This window comes from Acipenser ruthenus, chromosome 25 (assembly GCF_902713425.1).
Source record: "Acipenser ruthenus chromosome 25, fAciRut3.2 maternal haplotype, whole genome shotgun sequence".
NCBI classification, from domain to species: Eukaryota; Metazoa; Chordata; class Actinopteri; order Acipenseriformes; family Acipenseridae; genus Acipenser; species Acipenser ruthenus.
This window is the reverse complement of record NC_081213.1, coordinates 24524370-24547226: the sequence shown is the minus strand read 5'-3', so window position 1 is coordinate 24547226 and position 22857 is coordinate 24524370. Positions and strand designations below refer to the sequence as shown.

At 37.4% G+C, this 22857-nt stretch overlaps 2 protein-coding genes across 7 annotated transcripts in view; one reads left to right on the top strand and one right to left on the bottom strand.

Annotated features, from left to right (window-relative positions):
- LOC117414132 (centromere protein P) overlaps positions 1-22857 on the top strand; it is an 80417-nt gene that overhangs the window by 42275 nt on the left and 15285 nt on the right. The window lies entirely within an intron of this gene.
- LOC131701509 (extracellular matrix protein 2-like) lies at positions 4837-22113 on the bottom strand. 4 transcript variants are annotated; one of them, XM_058999780.1, is made up of 12 exons: positions 21956-22113; positions 21144-21358; positions 20790-20835; positions 18257-18559; positions 15562-15750; positions 11828-12538; positions 9989-10104; positions 8181-8316; positions 7897-8054; positions 6971-7110; positions 5635-5961; positions 4837-5293 (listed from the first exon to the last, which is right to left on the bottom strand). In XM_058999780.1, exons 4-12 carry the CDS (start codon positions 18519-18521, stop codon positions 5125-5127), a joined length of 2211 nt encoding a protein of 736 aa, XP_058855763.1. In that variant the 5' UTR covers positions 18522-18559; positions 20790-20835; positions 21144-21358; positions 21956-22113; the 3' UTR covers positions 4837-5124. The 4 variants fall into 4 exon arrangements, with proteins under 4 accessions (XP_058855763.1, XP_058855764.1, XP_058855765.1 ...); XM_058999781.1 differs by having other exon boundaries at positions 21144-21312; XM_058999782.1 differs by having other exon boundaries at positions 21144-21299.

Genomic DNA, 22857 nt, shown 5'->3' with positions numbered 1-22857 from the left:
TGTAATTCCGTGGGTTTGTTATTTGCACCAGGACTGAGCTCTCCAGAAGTCGATTCACTTTTAAAAATCTCATCTTCTTCCATTGTCAAACGTATGATTCTGTCCAGAGTCTGTTGAGTTAATATTAAGTTTCAATCTCTTTTCGAATCGCTTTCCTGATTTTGCTTTTACTGTTTTCATACCTTGTTTCAGTTAATTTGTTTTCCCAGCCCTAGGTGGTATTGACATTTTGAATTTCAGCAATGTGAAGCTTGTCCCTGTTGTTGATTTAAGTGTTATAAATGAGTCCCTAGTCTCACATCATGTCAAAGAGATTGCTTTGGTGCGCAGCCTTCACTTTCTACAGGCTTCTCCGGTCTCTTTTGACTGCCCATTCCACAGCAGCAACTGGCTCTTTGGTGTATTTATGTTCTCAGTCCCGGAACAGTGAAGTGAACCCTCATGCTACTGCTTTCTTAAATATTGCTATAAGTGTACTGTAAACCATGGGTCCTATTATTATTTATATTAATACAATTTGATATTTCTAAAACTGCACTAGATTGCTGATGGCTTGTTTAATATAACAGCAGTGTAGAAAAGTATCAAACAATAAAAATATGCTTATTTGGTTTCAGACAAAAACAGTACTGCTGGTGGAAGTTCATGTCACTTTTTTTTTTCAAAATTTAGTAGTCTCCAATTTGTTTTTTTATCATTTTTCTTCCAATTTAGAATAGCCAATTATTTTTTAGGCTCAGTTCACCGGTACCACCCCCTCGCTGACTCGGAAGCAGCGAAGACGAACACACGCTGTCCTCCGAAGCGTGCGCCGTCAGCCGACCACTTCTTTTCACACTGCAGACCCACCATGTTACTTTTAAACATACCTTCAGTATGTGTCTGGTTGAAAGAAATGATTCACAAGCTTTTTCGGCTGTTACGGTGTATAGCTTTAGCGAAAATGAATACAGTTTCTTAATGAGTGGAGACCAAAGCAGAGTCATGGAATAAGTGAGTGCATAAAAATTTCCATTCGCTGATCTTAAAACGATTTCAGTTTAAGTAACATATTATTTAATGTCATTAAATTGCCAGTGGTTTACAAATATTACAAAACAAAAAAAGGAATTTAAAAGGAATTCAATTTATGGTAAAAAGCAAATGTTTAACTATTTGTGTCAAAAACATATGGCATTTTATCATCTAATTAAATTCATGCAAACACCTTCATGTGAAAGGTTTGTTGATTGTAAAAAAGACTTTTAAAACCTGGCTTGCTTATGTTGATCACATGCAGTGATTGCACATCTGGATTCAGTCAGTTCACCACATAATCGTGGTTAGAAAACCAAGATACTATACCAAGATGTTAAGTTTGACATGAATCAGCTCAACATGCATTTCAATACCTATTGAGCAGGTACTAAAGAAACCGGGCATTCCAAGATTAATTTCCATATTCTTTTAAAATCAAGAATTTTCCAGAGGAAAAAAGAACCATACTGTGCATTTTAAGTGCCTCCTTTGACACATGAAATAATCAGGAATTTAGAAGCCTTTGTCAAACGAGTTACATTTACAGTACTATATTAAAGCAGGTCATACATGCCTGTTATTCTGAAAAGACATTTTGTAGGACAGCAGTTTACAGTCCACTTAGTGGTTTTTTCTCTCCCTAACAGGAAAATGTGTATCGAGTTGTTTCACACCATGAGTACAAATTAATGATCAAACCAGTCAAAGCATTAACTGTCCTGAAAGTCACACACGCCCCCTTACAAAACAACAGTGTTAGTTTCACTTATTCATTACATATGTTTCAAACTGCGATACATGCTAACATAAGCAAGAAATAAGCTCTCCTGGCTAGAAACACTGATGCCCATTCAAAAAGTATATTAGCTTTGGCTTGTGTTAAAGATATTGTATGTGCTTGCATGTGTGTCTACAGTGCCTTTTAAAAACAAACACTTGGGTTGGGTTGCCTAGATTATACAGTGTGCAATATTGGTAGCTGGTTTATATTCTGTTGATAAAACAATATCTCAATCAGAGCAGCATGTTATCTGTGTAATAACTGTTTGGATTGGCAGTAAGTCAGCAAATTCTTTATTGAAGGCACTGTAGATAACTAATAAAGAACACGTCACATTTTTCCATTTGTTATTTCCCATGAAGTTGGTCTTTGCAAGCACAACACAAGATATTTCATTGCAAAATACCAGTGACATTACTGCTGCAATCCTCGCCTTCCTGACATATTCATTTTTTCCATCTCTCTTTGTGAAACAAATACTAAATTGTCCCATGTGCGTTTCATTTACTATGGCAAAAGTGATTTTGTAGAAAACCAAGCCCAAGGCTGTACAACATCCTTCATTAAACTTGTCCTGTACAACTGTCCTACTGTAGCTCTAACTACAGTATAGTATATTTACCGTGCAGGTCTGTTAGAATATGTAGTGATTCCAGTAAAAGGAGAACTAATTGATTGGTCAGTTTTAGTGTTCACCTACTGTACCTACTGCTGCATATTTATCTGGAACCTTACATTAACGAGATCATTTTAGCTGTCATGTAAAGAGAGTGGCTGTGTCCCTGCAATTTACAGTCGAGAGTTGTTTGAATATTTAGGCATGCATTCTACAAGAGCACATTTAAATAGTGCTGCTGTATGAGTTAAATGCAAGTGAACACATCATTGCTATCAAAATGAAGGTAATGTAAGTTAATACACTTTGACGCTTAATGTACCTGAAAATATACAGTAAATCATATTCCTGATGTGGAAATGTCACGCTCTGCTATAAATGGGGTGTTTTTCAGAGCTTTACTGTGCCTGGAAGCTGTTAGGAAACAGAAGTTTGAAATAGGAACTAACTCCAATGTTTATCTACTATGATAGACAGAAATATTAAGCTCCTGCCCAAGTAATTTATTTTACATTAGGGGACAACAGTGTATCTTTTAATCGTTATTTTAATCGTTATTTTTCAGCCCACAGTAGTTCTTTGTGAAAAACGTTATTTCAGCTACAAAACGACAAACCGTACGTGGATTTATATTACAGTATTAAAATAATAAAACAAAGGCGATTTTAAAGGACTGATAGCTGTTTAAGTATTTGATTTAAGACAGCAGTGCCATAAATGTACTACGATATAGGAACAACTTCTTACCAGAGTCTGCAGAGTGCAGGGCATGTGTAATTTAAGATGGCATAAGCACCGATGTGTACGTCACACTTTTGGCTATTCTTAAAAATCACTTATCCTGTTTTGGTGCAATGAGCATTCCTTACCATACATTCTTGACGGTATCAGGTGGCAACCTCGGGGGTCATGGTAACCTGTTCATGCATGAGTTCTGGCAACTCGCCCAAATTAGACTAAACTTTGAAGGTGTTATTCCATGTACTGTTCTAGTAGAGCATGCTGATCTGCTTTTTATAGTACTGACATCTTTAAACCATTGACAGAGTGTAACGTATATGCTTTACATAATGTTGGTAGGATGTTATGCATGAACTGCGACTGATCTCATATTGTACAGCAATCCCTATTTTAAAAGGAAGCTAAAAACTTGGGATACTTTGGTAAGGATACATTTGTAAACAAATGTTTAATATGGAAATAGAATTGAAATTACCGTATGGCTTCAGTCATAAAATTGAAAGTACAATTTTTGGTTTAAATTTCAATGCGTCTTCAAAACCAGTTAATATTTTGAAGCATGTGAACCTTTAGTTTATATTTTGCAAACCCAGACTTGCTGTCACCTGGCTTGTGCGCCAGAATGAGATATAAACATTTACAATGCAAGATTGAGTTTTGGTGTGTCTGTGTAACTCAAAAGCATTCTTCAAGCACACTGTCAGTGATGACCATATTGAAATACAAAAGTGTAACATCGAGAAAAACATGTTTAGCTTTGTCATAATAATATAAATATAGTTTTTTTTGTTTTTGTTTTTGTTGTATATACTTGCTTGGCCCCAATAGATTTTTACACAGATAACACTGACAATAACATTATTGTCTAGGCCCCTCTTCTGGTTTTAAACAACAGCAAATAGAATAAACAAAATGTGAAAAAAATGTTTAATATATGACAATATGTGCAAGACAATTGAAAAGTGATGATGTTGAGTGTGTGTGTGTGTGTGTGTATATATATATATATATATATATATATATATATATATATATATATATATATATATATATATTAGCTCAAAGAGCCAGCTGCCCTATGTATGTATATATTTATTTATTTTTAATTTTTTTTCTTGCTTTACCAGGTCCAGCAAAGTATAGGCGGTACACATATTTATATATAAGTAAAACTGAAAGGCTAAAGCACCAAAAATACACATTGAAATTATTGTAATTTTCTGATATTACTACTGGAAACTTCAAGCAGGCTTCTATTTCTTATCATAAAATTCATCAACATAAATTAGTACTGGTAGTTCACTTGTTCTGGTGCAGTCTCTTCTGCTTTTAAAGGTGAGCAGTGATTGTGACATTCTGTTTGCTTAACTCTTAGACTGACAGTGAACTAGGCCTAACCCTTGTTAACACAGGAATGACAAAAGAACCAACAATAGTTCAGAACCTTTCAATAAAAATCATGCTTCGCTTTACTGTAAATTGTTACAGTAAACGACTTGCAATATTTTAACTGGACCAGCAAACAGAATACTGTATCATTAACAGCCAGGCAGAAGTTGTTGGCTGAGTTCTTTTGATTACAGCTGTTCTTTTAGTACAGTATAAGTTGAGATTTTTGATTGAACGGCACTGTAAATTAGTATAGTAAAGGCTAAGACACAAAGCACCTTTCAGTCTACAATTAATGCGAATAGTTATGTTTTGACTGTATTGATTTAGTTGCTTTAACTTTTCACATAAGAAATGGTGAAAATGTTCTTTACAATGAGTTGCTTCAAAGTTGTCTGGAAGTTGCCTTGGATTCATGACACTTTTGTATGTTTTGGACTTGTGTGTGTGTGTGTATCTTCTTCAGCTGTATAGAAAAAAAAGTAAACACAGTCCAGTAAGCTTGTTGCTTTTCAAACATTCTGTGGATGATGTCAAGATTATGTCAGAATAGAATGTTCCAAGAGGTTCCTTAAGATGGTTACTTAATCTTCTGTGGTTTGAGAACAACACTGGAGTAAGACCTGACGCAAGAAAATGCAGTATGGGAAATTTTTCTTGTGTCGATGTAATTGTTTTCAAGGCGCAGTGCCACTATTTTTGAATCGTCGGTATTGAAGGCATCACATATGGAATGCTCTTCAAAATTCCTGGGGAAAAAATAAGAAAGGATTAATTTACAGTCATTCACTTAAGAATTGTTAAAATATCTCTACGGAAGTATTATTTTTATAAATCATAATCATTATTAATCTATGTTCCTAGTAGACCGTTCCAGTGCAGGATTTTGTTCCATCCAATCCCTAAAAGTGAATCTATTGCATTAAAATGCAGTACACTGGACCATGAACAGAGGTGTATGTTTATAAACACTGGTTTTGTTTCAGCAATGTTTTATCAGTGTTTATCAGAAACCCCTAATTATAATACCATTCTGCTCAAAACTCCCTTGTAACGGCTTTTTGTCATTGTGCACAACCTTTCCGAATACCTTATTTTGTTATCGTTCAGTCTCAGGAAACGCAGCGATTTCATCTCGTTGATTCCAAGTGGCACAGCTGTCAGCTCGTTGTGATCCAGAAACAGTTCTATGAGTGAGTGGAAGGCTCCAAAGAAAGACACTGGGTCGATCCCATCATTAGTCAGCTTATTGAAGGAGAGGTACAGGTACTCAATCCCTGGCTCCATGTGGGCAAACACGAACCCTGGGATTCTCTCAATCGGATTCCCCACCAGGACCAGATGCAGCAGAGATTTGGGCAGGAAGGAAGGGACGTGGTACAGCTGGTTGTGAGAGAGATCAATGGATTCCAAGTTCCTTTAATGAAAGAAAAATGAACGTATTTTATTGCATGCAGTTGCCATATAATGTACTTCAGTTAAAGGAAGTGAAATGATGAAATGCATTTTGAAGGGGCACATCATTTAACTTCAAACACTCCCGTCAAAGTGAGGTCCAGTTTTCACAGAGTGAAGAAAAATATTGATTCTTATAAGAATGTTAACACAAGATTTTTTATTTTATTTTTAATTTTTTTGCAACAATATCCGTTTGGAAGAACTGCTGGATGTTTGGATTTCAGCCAGTCTAAACACCATGGTGCTGCTACCAGTTACTGTGCAGGACTTTAAAATACAGACGCTGGCCAGCAGTTGTGGTAGCTTTTGGTTACACTTAATTTGGGTATTTAATTATTTGTCATTTTCATTGGTAGCTGTGTGTGTGTTTGTGATTTACTTAATTGTCTAGCTATTGATTTAGGTTGTCATTGGGTTGTGAATGTCATTTTGCAGTAGGGTTTTGCAGAGAAGAAACTAGTGTACATTACTGATGGCAGCAAGGTTGGACATGTTAGGGTGTACATGCGCTTAGACAAACTAAAAACACATGCATCAAGCATGTTTAATTACAGGTACATTAAATACATTGTACACTTGTTCATATTTAAGGAATAAGATATATATATATATATATGTATATGTATATTCTATCCCTACAATAGCATAATAGTATGTTACTGTAGTTATAATAAGTATTGCTTAATGGATACTACAATGTAACTACATGTAGTTATGTACCCACGTTTGAAAAGTGTATCCCCAATGTTTTCTTGGTTTCTGCATATACGAGTTCCAAGCTCCTAATAGTTTTGACATACAGAAAATATGCAAACATTCAAGAATGAGAGTTCAGTAATTTGGTTCGCTCCCAAATAAATCAAAGCCAACATCAAAGAACGACAATGTTAGGTTTAGAGATCAAAGAGGGAAAATTATATTTAATAATAAGCAATCTGACGAGCTATGCCAAGCAAAGAACTACTTACTCATGATTGATCCAGGCCTGAGGTGCTAGCCTTGACTCGTCTAGTTTGTTGTGCCTTAGTGAGATGATATTTAAGTTTCTGGTATTATTGAAGGCAGCTTCTGATATTTCTTCTATCAGATTGTTTTCAAGATAAAGCTCCTGCATAAAACAAACAAACAGGAAAGTTAATAGAGTAAAGCCTTGATTGTCTGAACTCCGGTTATCTGAGCCCCTCTTAAGTGAACAGCCCCTTGATAACCTGTCTAGTTGTGTGCAGTGCTGTTCTGCCCTGTTGTCATAGAAAACGTGTAATTCAGCCCTCAATTACAATTTACAGAGCAGTGCAGGACTGTGCGTTCTGTATGTGAAGGTGAAGGGGTTGTGTCATATGTATTTGTTAGGAGGTGTCTTGATGAGGAAAGTCATACACATAATCAGTTCTATTATCCCTGGTCTCAGTTAATTCAGAAAATTGAGGTTTTACTATAATACATATTGTTATATTAATAACCTTAACCTTTTTATAAGTGTATAAATTCTACATGTATAGTTTACTGAATATTTTTTGCAAAAACCTGCTTTCCATACATTTTATGTATGTCTGAGAAATGTCACTGGTTAGTAATAAATAACCCTGGAGCGACCCTATGGTTTACCACAGGTAACATTAGGTGCCAGTAGATTTTTTTGATGTGTGCTTTTATTAGTGGTTACATTTCAGTTTGAATAACCTGTGTGCAAAAGCACCACATGGGTATAAATCAGCAGCACTGTAATGGCTGTTAAACGTTTATCAATTTACACCAGGTTTTGATTGCACCATCGTTGTTGCACACACATCAGATAAAACTGCTGTTGAAAACGTTCCTTTCAAGCACCCCGTTGTTTGCGATTTATCCATTGAGTTTGTCTTGTCAGTTCCGTGTTGTGCTCCTCATATCTTACCTCTAACAACTCAGGGAGTCCCTGAGGGATAGTCCGGAAGTGGTTTCTGCCAAGCCTCAAGTAAGAAAGGCGCGTCAGGGGCTTGAAAGCTGAGGGGCTGACAGTTCCTTCACTGAGAATGTTTCCTTCCAGCTCCAGGGTAACAAGGTTGTTCAAATCTGTTTTTAAAAAAAACATGGAATTATTGTTTTCTTTTTCATTTAAGATCAGTAAGCTTATTGCTTTGAAAACATTTCACATTCATTTTAGTTTTTCTTACATAAAGCATTTTCATGAGAAAATACCTTGGAAATGATCTTCGTCTATGATCTGGAGGACGTTCTCGTTTATTCTGAGCTCTTCCAATGTGGGAGGCAAGGCCTGAGGGATCTGTGCAAGCATGTTTGCATCCATGTAGAGACGTGTTAACCTTTTAAGATTCTTAAAAAAAAAAAAAAAAAAATGAAGACAAAAATCAACATTGCAGTAGATTGTTCCTGCTATATCTGCATACATAATTGTAGTCTAAGTGAGTAACATATTCAGTTTTACAATGTTTGTGAAGTTATAACCGTAAGCATTGAAAATGCTACTTTTAATTGGCAGTGCTTTTATAGATGTACAAACCAGGTATGTGCTTGCTTTGCAATGAGATTGGATCAAAAACAAAGAAAAAACGTTTGTTTTTGAATGTATGCAGATGTTAGAATTACATAATGTACAAGGGATACCAAAAGCTGTTTTAAATAACACTGTTACTGTTTACAGCTTGATCACACATAAGCTATGTGCCACATTTAAATTTCAGGGGTAAAATATTTTCTGGCTCAAGTCAATATTTGGCAAAATCGTCCTTCTTATTGCGTGAATAACTCCCGTTGGATCAAATTTAGCCTATAACATATGCTGTCTAGTTTTTAGCATTGCATCAGTAGAAATGACAAGCAGTTTCGGACCGTTTGATAGGCTAATAAATGGAGAGCTTTTCCTATCAATGCTTTGTTTTTGTCTCTTCTAAATTGGCCCTATTAAAAGGTTTGCAGATGTTTTTAAGTGTGGCTCATCATCTTCAAATTCAGTTCTATGTAAATGCACTTTTACGGTGGTGTTATCCTTAAAGACTTAGTGACTTTTTTAAAAAGTACCAAATTACAAAGCCAACAGCAACTGTGAGAAGGTAGATTGTGTTTTTTTTTATTTTGTATTTTCTAGTGTTAGCACAGTTATTCCAGTTCTTTTGTTATTTTGTGCTTTTTAAAAGCTGCTATAAGTATAGCAGAGCCATAATTCAAATGTAATGCTAGGGTAAATTCCAAAAGAAACTTAAAAGACTGGGCAGCGAAGCAGAGCATGGGTAATTTGTTTGTTTGCTTTTTCATGAAACCTAAGCACTGTACTTTGGACTATTCATTTTCAGACAAAACACAGGCATTGGTTATTATAAAAATAATTATAGTTCCACTATAGCCATTGTGGTGATATGCACACATGTTATTTAATGGCACTGCTGCAGTACTCCATGGCAGGCTTTAGTGTGAGACCAGTTGCTTGAGGCAGGATGAAGCTTAGTTGTTTGTAAACTCAAAGACCGGAATGTACAATGCCTTGATAAACGGTGCTTCACATTTGAAGAGCATGTAAGCCCACAGACTGCAGCAGGTTTTGCATCATGCATTAGCAGTGGACATTTATACTGATACTAAAAGAATACGTTAAACCCAATAGAGGCAGTTAAACAAACACACACACAAGTGAACCAACCCTTGTGTCGTATTTCTGTAATGTCTGGATATTTATTTTTTTTGTCCCATAACATTTCTTCCAACAGTTCTGACATGAGAGTTGGTTCACTTTGGCATGTGGCTGTTTTGAAATGTTATGGCATATTAAAAATCATCTCTACTCTATTTTAAAAGAGCGTATTTAATTTGACTTAAAAGGTTATGTTAAATATTTAAATATTATTGCAAAACTGTAGAGGAAAAAAAATAGTCGGTCTCTGCAATAAATAAATAAAAAATGCTTGTTTTCCTCAATGCATGTATACTAAGTTAGTAATGGATGTTTCTATGAATTCAACGAGAGAGTAAGCAGACACAGTTTCACTGCTTACTGTGAAGGCTTGTGGATCAATGCCGGCAGACGTGATCTTGTTTTTGCCAAGGTCAATCCGTTCCAGGTTAGGAATCCCATTGAACGCTGCTGCAGGAATCGTAGTGATAGAGTTCCCTGGAAAACACATACAAATGAATAGATGTTATTTTAATCAATCACATGCCATATATGAAGCAATATAATTGAATCAACTACAAAGCCTAATATATGAGGACCATGCAGAGTTTAGCCGATACAAATAAGAAACAAAGTTGGACTTCTTCCAGTAGGTTCTCACTTAGCGATCTACAGTAGCTGGAGGGACCGATTTAATAGTAATGAAAGGATCATCTAGTACGGATCCAACCCCAGCTCCTTAGCCTCCAAAACAAAAATTAAATCAGTGAGCTAAAGGAACTGCTACCTCAGCAGAGATTCTTTTTATAAAACCGTGAGCAAGTCGCCAACCAATCACAGTTTACGGATTTGTCTAAAATTCAAGTGCATCTCATGATTTGTACAGATCGCACCCCCCCATGAAAAAAGTATCTATTTAAATCTAAAGCATAATAAACCATTGATTGTTCAGTTTGATACACAGGTTAAATTGGACCCATATTTCACTCATTTTTCTATGATTTGGTGTGGGTACATTTTAGTTAGTTGTCCTATCTAAGATTAAGTTACATGGTTGTTATGACTACTAATGTAGACATTTTTCCATAGAAATTTAAATAAACAAGATGTTTCCATTTTCATTCTGAACACCTTTCCAGCGTTCAGAGAAGCATGGGACAGTGTTACAGTCATGAAGTAGTTTTCCACTGGTAACCTCCTTGCATCTGTTTTTACTTTAAGTTTGTGGGCTCTAAATGTGCTGGCTAATCTAGCATGACATAATTAGGTGTGACTTGCAGCAAGTGTTTATAAAATTATCTTTTTCTGTTGCTGTGCCAATTTAAAGTGGAATAGGTTCAAAAGAGATCAGCACCAAGCAAATGTAATATAAAAACAGTGCGGAAAAATAAGAGAAATTGTAAAAGTGACCGTTTTTTAATGGAATAGTTATTTTAAAATAAATCGCCATGAGACTCATTTGTTTTAGTACCATAATCAGATAATTTTTTTTTTTAACCATTATTTTTATTCATTTTAAAATTTTTCTCTCAATTTTTGGAATGTCCACTTATTATTCAACCTAGCTCACCGCTGCAACCCCTGAACTAACTCGGGAGAGACGAGGACGAGCACTCGCGTCCTCAGAAACGAGTGCCATCAGCCGTTAATTTTTTTTCACTCTGCAAGCCCGCTGTACAACCATATCAGAACTTACAGCGTTGGAGGACCACGCAGTTCTGAACTGTGTACAGGCGGGCCTGCAGGTGCTCGGCCAGCCACAGGGGTCGCTGGTGTGCGGTGAGCCAAGGACTCCCCAGCCGACCTGACCCCTACCCTGCCCAGGCAGCGTTTGGCCAATTGTGCGCCGCCTCCTGGGAACTCCCATCCACAGTATCTCCAAGCTATTGGGCTCATCCTGCACTCCGGGCGGAGTGCCTTTTACCGGATGACCAGATGAACATTTTCATTTTTACATGTGTGCCCTGCCCCACGCCCCATACAGGACAGCAAAACACAAGAGGGCTGACATATATAAGAGTGTACCAATACCGTGTATAGTAGGGGTTGTTTCTTGAAGTTTCACTGTAAGGCTATGCATGGAGAGACACAGCTTTGATATATTCTTATGGTTGCAGTGTCTGTCACCAGGACATATTTTAAAAATACATATATATATGTGTATATACAATGAAGGGATTGTCAGGACACTCTTATCAGGACATGTTTTGTATGTGCTTACCTTCAAGATTGAGGATCTTGAGCTGTGGGTCTACCAGTGGAGGTATGCTGGTGAGTTTGGCATTATTGCAGCTGAGTGTGATGTCAGAGATGACGCAGCCAGGAGGGAGGGACGGGATGCCTTCTGGAGCAGCAGGAGGCAGAGGAGGAGGAGGCGGCGGCGGGGGAATGGGGACACTGTTTGGCATTCTGAAAACGTCACCTCTAAGGAAGTCATCGTCCTCCTGTTCCACTTCTTTCTCTTCTGCCTCTTCATCTTCTTCCTCTTCCATTATTCTTTCCCGCTCTCTCTGTTCTCTTTCTAAAACCCTTCTCTCGGCCTCCCGTTTTCTTTCTTCCTCCTGCCTGCTTTCCTTTTGCTGTTGCCTTTTCTCCCTCTCCTCTTCCTCCAGCTTGCTTCTCCTTTCCTCCTCCTCTCTCCGCTTCTCTTCTTCCTCTTCCATACGCGATCGGATCTCCTCTTCCTCGCGGCGGCGATCCTCGAACAGCTGCTTCTGCCTTTCCTCCTGCAGCTTCTTCTTCTCCTTCCTCCTCCTCTTACGCTCCTCGTCCCTCTTGCGCAGCCGCTCCTCCTCCTCCTGTAGCTCCTCCTCTTCCTGCTGCAGCAGCTGCTCGATCTCTGCCTGGCTCTTGGGGGGCACCGACTCCAGCACACTCGGATCGTTGGGTTCTGAGGAATCGCCAGAAATTTCAGGACTGTCATGAACTGATTCTGTGTTCAGCACAGAATGTTAGGATGACCATGATAGGGGCGAAAGGAGGTGAATGACACAAAGGGAAAGACAGAGAGAGATTGTTAGTATGGTGAAACACGAGGCCCAGGTTACAGCAATGTTCCCTTCAAGTCTTCTAGATTACATGCCAGTGTAAAATTTGTTTTTCACTTGATCTAAATGATCTTTTATTGTTGTTTTGTACTAAAATATTCGAAATTTTACTTCAAGGGAACAGTGCATTGAAAGGTTTTACACACATACATAGGCATTGTCTATGGTAATGTAGTCGGAAAGAGAAGAGTTGGGTTGGATTGGTCTGATGAAGTTCTCCAAAGTGTATTTATGTGTAACAGGGTGGAGGCTGGGTGTGAACCGTCAACCAAACGCATCGCAAATGAGCATGTCAGCCACACACATGGATACGCTATCCTAAAGCTTGCATTCAGCGGCTATTGCCCCCTTGTCATAACCCCTCACTCCCTCCCTGTGGAAATTGAAATGTGCCCTGTTGTGAATCTGACTGCAGGCATGTGTCCACATAACACTTGCAGTCAAATATGTTTTTTGTTTTAATTCCCAGAGAAAAACAGTGAAGCTTTGCTAAGTCCACAGTTGAATCCTCAACCCACAGGCTTATGTTTTATGCAGTCTTGTTGCCAAAAAACCTGCTTGAGTAGTTATGTTTAGGCTGTAAGTAAAGGATATTAGAATGAAAATTATGTGGTTAGTAAATGGCGTAGTTTAGTTAGAAACAACCATGCAATGGGGATTAGGCTACTTGCATGTATTTTCGGTTAACACAATCCACAGATTATATTGTCTCAGAAGTAACTGGCTGGGCATGGAGAATCAGCTTACCTTTCATGCAACATTTCAGATACATGCTTAATGGTTACATTTAATAAAAATAAGAAAGGAAAATAAATCCTTCTGTTTCATGTTTATAAATGATTTGAAGGTAACTGTGTTTAAAACGCAGCTGCGGTTCCTGGCATGGCTCTGAACTGACCTCAGTGAGGCAACTGTGGGTCAGTTACTAAGAGTGGAAAACTTGAAGCCCGTGCCAGCTGGGCAGCAGTAAGCAGAAGCCTCACTGTGGATATAGATGCGGTATTGACCGGGATTGGGTGTGAAGTACTTGGCAGATGATTTGGGACAGTGGAGCAAAAACTGATGTAACCTGTGGTGAAGTGTGCGCAGGAGGATTACAAGGTTAATACATGTCCTTTTAATTAACATATTTGCCACAATTTTCCAAGACGACAAATTATTCCTAAAGCAGCTACAGCACACTAATGACATGACAGTCCCCCCTAAGCCACTTTAGGAGGGTTTTTTTTTTTTCATCAGCAAAAATCTCAATTTCCATGTAAATGTGTGTTTCCCCCTGCACCAGGAAGAAATGTCCTTCATTAAAATAAATATTTGTGGTCTAAAGTGTAAAAACGCAGAAGTAAGATGAAAACCATATTTGCCTTTGATGTATCCAGACTTCATACAGTGCTCATTTGTGTGGGATGTGTTTCTAATTTAATGTGCACATTTTTTACATATGGAACTGTGCAAAAAGTCTTTGTGTCATTCTAGAATTATGAATGTCTTCAAATGGCAACCCTAAAGTGTTTAATTATTATTATTATTATTATTATTATTATTATTATTATTATTATTATTATTATTATTATTATTATTATCTGCCCTGTCAAAAATAATCACAAAATAATAATTTAGCTGAAACAGTGTGGCAGTACAGAAGCCCTGCTGCTGTAAATTGTGTGTGTGTTTGTGTGTGTGTGTGCGGGAATGCAAGGTTGGCAGGGATGTGGTTAAATCTGTCCCTGCCAGCAATCACAGGTGTGGCCGTTCCCCAGTTAGGTAATTGATGCTAATTGGGGAGTGACCATCTGTATAAAAGCAAGGAGAAGTCCTTTGTTTGAGAGTTGGTGAGTGTTTGAGTAGGTAACTGTGTTGAGGTAGTGAAGGCGAATGCCCAGCCTGCATATTCTTGTTTTGTTTGAGCGTTTTATTTTGGCCCCTGTGCCTGTTTATTTGTTCCAATGTTTTGTTTGTTGGTTTAATAAACGTTCGCAACAGCCCTTTAACTGCAGCTTCTTGTCTCTGAGTCTCTTTTCTGCCTATACCTTGGGCCACAGCGCTACCCTGCCACATGTGGAGACTCGGTTACCTACTCAAACAGTCACCTAAACATCAACTCTCAAACAAAGGATTTCTCCTTCCTTTTTACAAGTGGTCACTCCCCAATTAGCATCAGTTACCTAATTGGGGAATGGTCACACCTGTGATTGCTGGCAGGGACAGATTTAACCCCATATCTGCCAACCTTGCATTCCCACACACAAACACTATTTACAGCATTAGGGCTTCTATCCTGCCATAGACGGCAATTCATCTGGGTTCAAAATTAGATCTGAACATGATTGAGTGGAGTGTATATTTTTTGCATGCACATCAACTTTCTTTATATTATTACTCAAGATTCATGTTTGAAATGCAAGATTTCAAATTACTTCCAGTAGACGATAAATGCATTTTGTATTTGTCTGTTTTTACTCCTAGGAATATCATAATATTTACATCAGTTAAATGTAGTTTGCATTGTTATGTGGACAAGTTTAAACACTCTCTTTTCTTGTGTGCGTGTAGAATTTTTATTTGATCTGATTCTTATCTTCAGTTTATATTATTCCCAGAGTTTTTGACTTGGAGATCTAAGATAATGCAGCATTATAAAAGGTGATTTCACTGTCTCAGGCGAACTGAACGAGTTCGCCATTTTTTAAGCCAACATCTGAGGTTTATCAAAGGCTTATTTTAAAATTATAGTGAAAAGTAAACTGGAGCACCTGTAAGTAATAATAAACTGCACGTGTCCTCTGTTAACTATAGTGCTTGCTTCAAAACAAACATGTTGCTTGTGGGCACAGAGTATGAAGCTCTTGTTACTTAAACACTAAGAAATTCAGCATTGAACAGAATTGAACTCAGAGTAGGTGAATACCAATGTCACTGCAGATTGGACAGCATTCTCCTGCAGGCTTCACTCTGATTGGACAGGAGAGTGGCAGGCACTTCATTTCATCACAGGCGACGTTTCCCTTTGAACACAGGCAGGTGACACAGGGTTTAGGGGACCAGACAGCATTGTTGAACATTGTGATGCCACCGAAAGTGCACTGTCCTTTCTTTCCTGAAAAGAAACAAATCATATAACACGTTTTTTTTTTGGATGGAATCTGAGAATCAAGAAGCAAGTTCTGTATCCTCTGTTAAACATCCCTTAGTGAGATTAGCACTTTGTATCAGACCTGCAGGGGACAGTGGTAGAAGGAATAGCTAGTCGAATTGTGGCATTGGGATTAGGGTTTGGGTGGGAGTTAGTGGTCATTTCACATAGTATGGAGACTCAGGTGCTCTGTGCATAAACATTAGGCTCACAATCTGAAGAACAACATTCTTATATATTGGAAGAACCAACAAATATTTTGTACTTGTCTTGGTTGTTTAGAATCTGGATGCGGTGTGCAAATTTAAACAGCTAGTGCAGTGTGCAGTCCGTGGAGAGCTGCTTGTTGCTGATCATGAAAGAGGTTGTGTTGCAGAGCATATCTGACCCCACCATAAAGTAGAGCAGCTTTTAGACCAGCAGCAATCAATCGGGTGCTAATCTGCATGAAGAGAGCATTGATTGTGGACACTGATAGTTTTATGAAGCTGGAAAATGAGAATGGATTGATTTTAAATCACAGCTGATGCATTGATGACATGAGGCTTCTACCACAGCCTAATAGAGCTAAATTGCTTTCCAATTAATTTTAACAACATTTACAATAAAGACATCTATTTTCATGTACTACAGCGATCTTTTACTGTCGGTGAAAGAGACCCTTCAAAGCGGTTGCTGGCATAAGTCTTTACTTCATCACTACATAATTTTTATTGTTAGTCTTATACAGTGCATGATTGTGTCTTGCATTACTTGAAAGCTATTTCCTCGAACAATCGGAGCGGTTGTTCATGGAAGCAATTTAGAAAGTAATTTTTTCAGACAATTTCAATGACAAATATTTTCAGTGAAACATGTCAGACAGCTGGATTGTTTACTTTGTTAGCAAATATGTTTGTTTTTCAAGTTAAAATCTATTTTCATATGCCGTACAGCTGAAAAAATATCACGCGTTATTTAGTAGTACAAAGGCCAGGAAACATCTATTGTTTTGTATTTATATTCACTTGAGATTTTTGGACACTAGGTTTAGACGGATTTTGATTTAGACTTCTGTACCATTTATTTTGTTGAAATTACAAAGGGTGTTATTTTCAAAAATGACCTGTAATTACAATTGTTATTAGATAGTAATTTCATATTATTTGATTTCATTTCTGGATGCTTTGTATACTATGTATAAATTATAGGTGTTCATATTTCACATAAAAACTCAATATCATCATGCTGAAGTACATCTTATCGGTACGCAGTATCATCGAGTGCACTACAGAATGTACCATGTGTATATACTTTCCTTTTAACCTCTTGTCTATTACTTGAAAAGTTTTTTAAAAGTTTTTTAAAAAAGTTTTAAAAGCTGTTGAGATGAAATAGTAGAATGATAACAAATTTGGCATAATATTTTATATTGCACTGTATTTATAGGGCTAAATAATCTATATACAGTATAACATTTTACATTCCCTTAATACCGGAATAGGATTGGCTAATAAATACGGCTTAACAACTGGACAAATGTAAAATACACATGGCTAGATCTTAGTTTAAGATCATCTGGCTTTTTAAATAATCAAGACAGAAAAGACTATTAAAAGACCACAGGGACATGAGAGATGTCATAAACAGCACTACAGTTTCTTTCAATTAGTGTGTTGTTTTCATGGTAGAACAATATTTGCCAAGATATGACCTCCACATTCTTTTTTTTGGTGAACATGTTGTCTTAAATTAGTTTTTAGACTGCTTGTGTCTAGTCTTTTACTAATGCTACATTTTTAATTAAGTAGTTAAACATTTCTAAATATATGTTTTTTGTTAATGTTGCTAATATAATGTTGGATTTTAAGTACAATTGGAAATCAGTGGCTTGACCTTGGTAGCCATATCCCAGTTGATGATAAGACTGCTTTTTCATGGGGCACTTTGAGTGGGCAAAAGAGCAGAAAACAAGGGGCAGGTTCAAAGAAGAGTGTGTTCATTTTGTTCAAAAAAGATACATAGATTCCACACATTATGACATTAGAGCAGAATAAATATTGATGCGTAATTAGTGCTGTATATTTCTACATCAGATGCTCAAATACTGTAATTTGATGTTTCAGCTAAATATGGTTGCAAACAAAAGGACAATGCAGTAACCCTTACCACAGTGTCGTTGCAGTTTTCCCCCATAGTTTACCCAGATTTTGTCAAGTTTTTTATGCTTCACCGTACCTCGCTATTCTTTACAGTGCTAACCTCTGCTTTACCATGCTTTCACTGTGTTTTATTATACTTCGCTATGCCTTTTACTATGGTAACATTTTATAAGGAAACCCATACAAAAAAACAAATGCAATGAAGCTAGCTGTGTGTGAAACAGACTTTAAGACCATATTGAAAATGTCCATGTAAAGGCAAGATACTTGTACACACATCTTCAATTGGACTAACAGCAGCATGTTTTATAAATGCACAGCATACTGACCTGGTACGACATTATAGTTTGACTCAAACTCGTTCACGCCCTTGTAGGATTCGATAAAGATCGTCAAGTCGTCCTCTCCTTTGACCACAGGGACGTTGCCTAGCAGTACAGGTGTATCAGATGGCCTCTGCTTTTGCTGTCTTCCTCTCCCTCGCTTTTGTCCTCTTCTTTTCTTTCCTGTTCCTGGTGGATTGCTTTCATCTTGTGCGAGGGCAAAACTCAGGTTGGCGAGTAACACCAGAACAAGCAGAGTCCTGGCCTTCATGTTGGAGGTGGAGTAACCAGGTACTGTACTTTCAGACACTAGAGAGACGGGAGAGAAAAGGGAGGTGTCTTCAGAATAACATGCTAGATATACTCATGTCTTAATGTGTAGTTGTTGGAACAAACATTCTCCTAATAACAGGTCTCTGAAAATAAAGAGCATGGCACAGAGTTGCCACCTTCTGTCTACATTGATATGAATCCTTAACAACCGGGTGATAGAGTTTCATAGCTTGCTGCATTTTCTTTCTTAAATGCATCAGTTGTCTGTAGGGTAAGTGATGTGTGCGTTTGTACTGGTTTCTTTATTTTGCATTTAATAATGCTTTATATTGGCAGTACCAGTTATCTCACACAAGGCTTTAAGTGAGCTTACCCCAACAATCACGAAAACCTCTTCTGACTACAAATTGCATCAAACAGCATTGAAGTTTACCTTTGTTTAGTTTTGCCTTTCATTTTACCTTCTACACTTCATAGAATTATTCATAGCTTCACCATTTCTTTTATCAGTTCTAAATGCAAATAGTTTTTGATTTTTTAAAAGTGAATCAAACATTTTAATAGAAAGAAAGGACATTTCACAACGAAACCTAGGGAATAGTATTTATTGTTCTGGAAAGGTGCACTTTTTTTTTTTTTTTTTTTTAAACAAAAGGCAGTACAGCATTTCTTCTATTTTTGCAATGGTCATTTTAATTTTACAGTACCTGAACAGATGACTATTTTGAACCAGACACTTTTTTATTTTTGTGGTTCAAATTGTAGTCTTATTATTTTAAATAACATCCCAGTTTAATTCTTCTTGCTTGTATAGGTGTGCCCAAAATTATAGTTTTCTTAGACTCTACATCATAAATTATACTATTCGTAAATACATCTTTTATTTTTAGGAAGCTATTTAAAAGACAAATAAGCTGTCTTTCTACTAAAATCCTCCACCAGTGAAAAGTCCAGCTGTCCATTTCTTTGCTGAGAGTATAGGCCTGGGGATGCTTCCAGAGCCCCTGGCAACAGATCAGAATCAATCTAAATGGATATTTATTATGACTGTGTACCCTGCTGAAAAGTGGACTTCATCTCCTTAGCAAAACAAGATGCAGCTGTATCGGATTCTGAGATTTGAAACTGGCTCTCAGCTGAAACATTTAGCTGTTTAAACTAAGGCCTGCTGGACAAGTCAACTTAACAAGATACCGCCTTAGCTGCTCAGACTTGCAGGATTTTAAGACAAATCAACAGAGTAATAAACGGTGTAGGACAGTAGGACCAGGCTTCTTAGGTTCACGCTCACAGCAGACTGCATTGGCAACAAGTAATAAGTAAGGCCATAATGCGAGATTCTGATTTTCATTTCTCCTTATGTTAAAAGAACAATTCGAGTTTTGAGAAGCAAAAGAATCAAAACGCATGAGATGACATGTAATCGTAAAAAGCAATTGACGTTTTCCATCTAGTTGAGATATACTGTTTGCAGTGATGAGGCTGGCAGGCAAAAATCCCTCGGGCAGTATTATTTATCACAGTGCCAGTCATTGGAGTTGGCCTTCCACCCCCAGTACAAGAGTATGCCACTTACACATTGGTTCTAGACTGCTTTCCTGGCTTCATAAAAGGGTTCTGTGTAATTTCCCCACATTAGAGCTTACAGTACACGTGTATATAACGATCCATGATGTGGTACGGAACAGAAAAGCCAGAGCACGTGTTTATATATATATTTTCCCTGCAGTGATTTAGAGGACAAATCTCAAACCCCAGTGCACTACAACAGACATTTTGAAAAGAGCTTTGAAACAGGCTTTGAAATTATAAGTGTGAAACCTTGTCAGGATGTTAACAGTGATTATCACCGTCCCCCTTATAAAGGTTCACCACAGTAAATTTGCATGGTCATTTTTCAGTTTTCCTAAGCTTTTCTCATGGTAAAGCTAAGCATTTGCCACAGTTTACCATGGTATTTCATGTTTCACAATGCTTTATAAAGATCATCGCTGCATCACCATTATGAAGTGCTATGCATTTGTTTTTAGTACATACTGTATAGTTCATATTTCATTTTCAAGTACTGAAAACATTGAGGTTTAATGTAACCCCAGACTTGTCCTTTCTATGTCCCCTTTCATCTTTTCACCATTGGTTTCTTTCTGTTTGTCAAACTCAAACTTTTTGCCTCAGGGCTGCACCATACTGTGCATCTGCCATGTGCAATGGTATACAACATAACATATCCTGTCACTTCCAATTATAAACAAGCTTTTGTTTTTACCAGTTTTTGATGTCTTTCACTCCCAGGTCTTCCTTGAAAACACCACCTACATCAAATATAAAGCACTATTAATAGCAATGTCTAATTCCAAAAGAAGTATAAACACGAACTAGACACATATTTTTCAATTCTTTCAGAACAGTTTCTCACTACTCAGAGCCAAAACGATTGTCTAACAGCATTGTGTGCCAAAACAAGCTCTGGTTATATTGTCAGACGCAATTTATACACTCCCACTTTTAAAGCAAGGACTTTAGCTGGAAAAACAAACAAAGAAAAATCATGCATATTTCAGTTCTTTATCCCTTTCTGTGCTCAGCAGCACAACATAAACAGCAAACAACCCCGAATTACCTTGCAAAGCAACTTGATTGTTAAAACACCTTGGTGCCGTGCCATGAAACAGAAACAGTATCAGTCTGACATCTTTATCTCTGAGCAGGAGGAGGAGGGAAAGTTCAAACACGTCCTGATGACTCCTCGCTGATGTCTGCGGAATAATCTAGGCCCCTGGGGGAATGAACTGTGAGGTTTATTTTAAAGCGGTTCAGGGAGTGCTACCAAGAAAACTAAAACAGAAGAAAGAAAGAAAAAAAAACAACAGTAGGAAAGTGTTATTCTACAGCTGGTCCTCAGGATCACAAGGCTCGGCTGGAAAATATATTTGAAAAAATTCAGTATTAGTTTATTCGGGGGTTGTTTTTGAGTGCCCTGAGAAACACTAGCCTCTAGTAGTGCTTTAATTTTCACTGTGAACTTTTTTGGCGACGAGGAATGCCAGGTGGTCGGGAATCCATTTTAATTTTAACTTTGTCATTCCTTATGGGACCACATCTGTCAAAACAAAAGCCCAGTGGAAACCTCCACACAATTTGTAATTGTACTCCACATAAAATCGGACTTTTGTTTATTATTAAACGGTTCTCATCTATTCAGTTCAGCTCTTTAACACTTTCTTTTTTTTTCATGTTTCAGCAAAGAAGCTAATGTAACCACACTCGAATAAACGCAGATGGAAAATACAGTGTATAAAGTCACATTTATGAAAAGGATAATTATATCCTGAAGTCTAACCCTGACATCTAACTCCTTTTGCAGCTGAAGCAAAGTTCGCAAACTGAAGTTATTAGCGTATTAGTTATAAAAAAAAGTACATGGTACTTTACCAGTAGTTCGTTGTCAAATGTTTCTCCTTCTCCCCAAGTTTCTTCAGACTGCCGGGGGCTTGTTGCAAGTGGACAGCTGCTGTGCTTCAGCAGTGACAAATGTTTTTAGCAAATGGGCTGCAATCTCTAAGCAAAAGCTTTCCTCAGAAACTTTGAAGTTACTGTTTTAAACCCACATAATCTGAGAGGTCAGTTGCAGTAAAGGATTGTGGGATGTGTAAGAAGTGCAGTTTGTCTTTTTCTCTGCCATAATTACTAGGCAGCACATGTGCTGGGCGCAGCAACCAGACCAACAAGTGCCACCTTGCTTCTTATTGAGAAGAGTGGATGAGGACGTCTGTGATGTGAAATTCTCACAAAGATGCAAAAAATATATATATATGTTAACATGAACTTATTTTATCACTTGGCTATATACTGTAAGAATCTTTGAGATCAAGAGGGCCCTCCTGTACAAAATAACACCCTGAAATTTGAAGGGCAATGATGCCCTCAGGCCACTGCTACATTGTACCAAAGTAGACTCTCTAATTTCAGTGGGAGTACACAGTGATATTTAAGTGTTCTGTAGTGTGGTTTTAGACATTTAAATGTAAATAAAAAAAAATTTACAGCAGCTTTTTGTCAAATAGCTGGTATGTGCAATGTGTTTTTTTTTCCTCCGGAAAGGTTGTTCTCAGGAAAGGTGTGATCTTAAATCCTGCAGTTATTCACACAGCAATTGGACCGTAAAACTGTAACCTTTTGGCATTTAAAACACCTGCAGCATCTCGTTTCCTAGGGTGCACGTTCACATGTTACAAATTACATGTACATTGCACGTCATAAAACATGAGTGCATTCCTGTTTCTGTTTAAGAAAGGTTGAAAGCCGACTAAGCATGCTTGATTTATCAGTCTTAT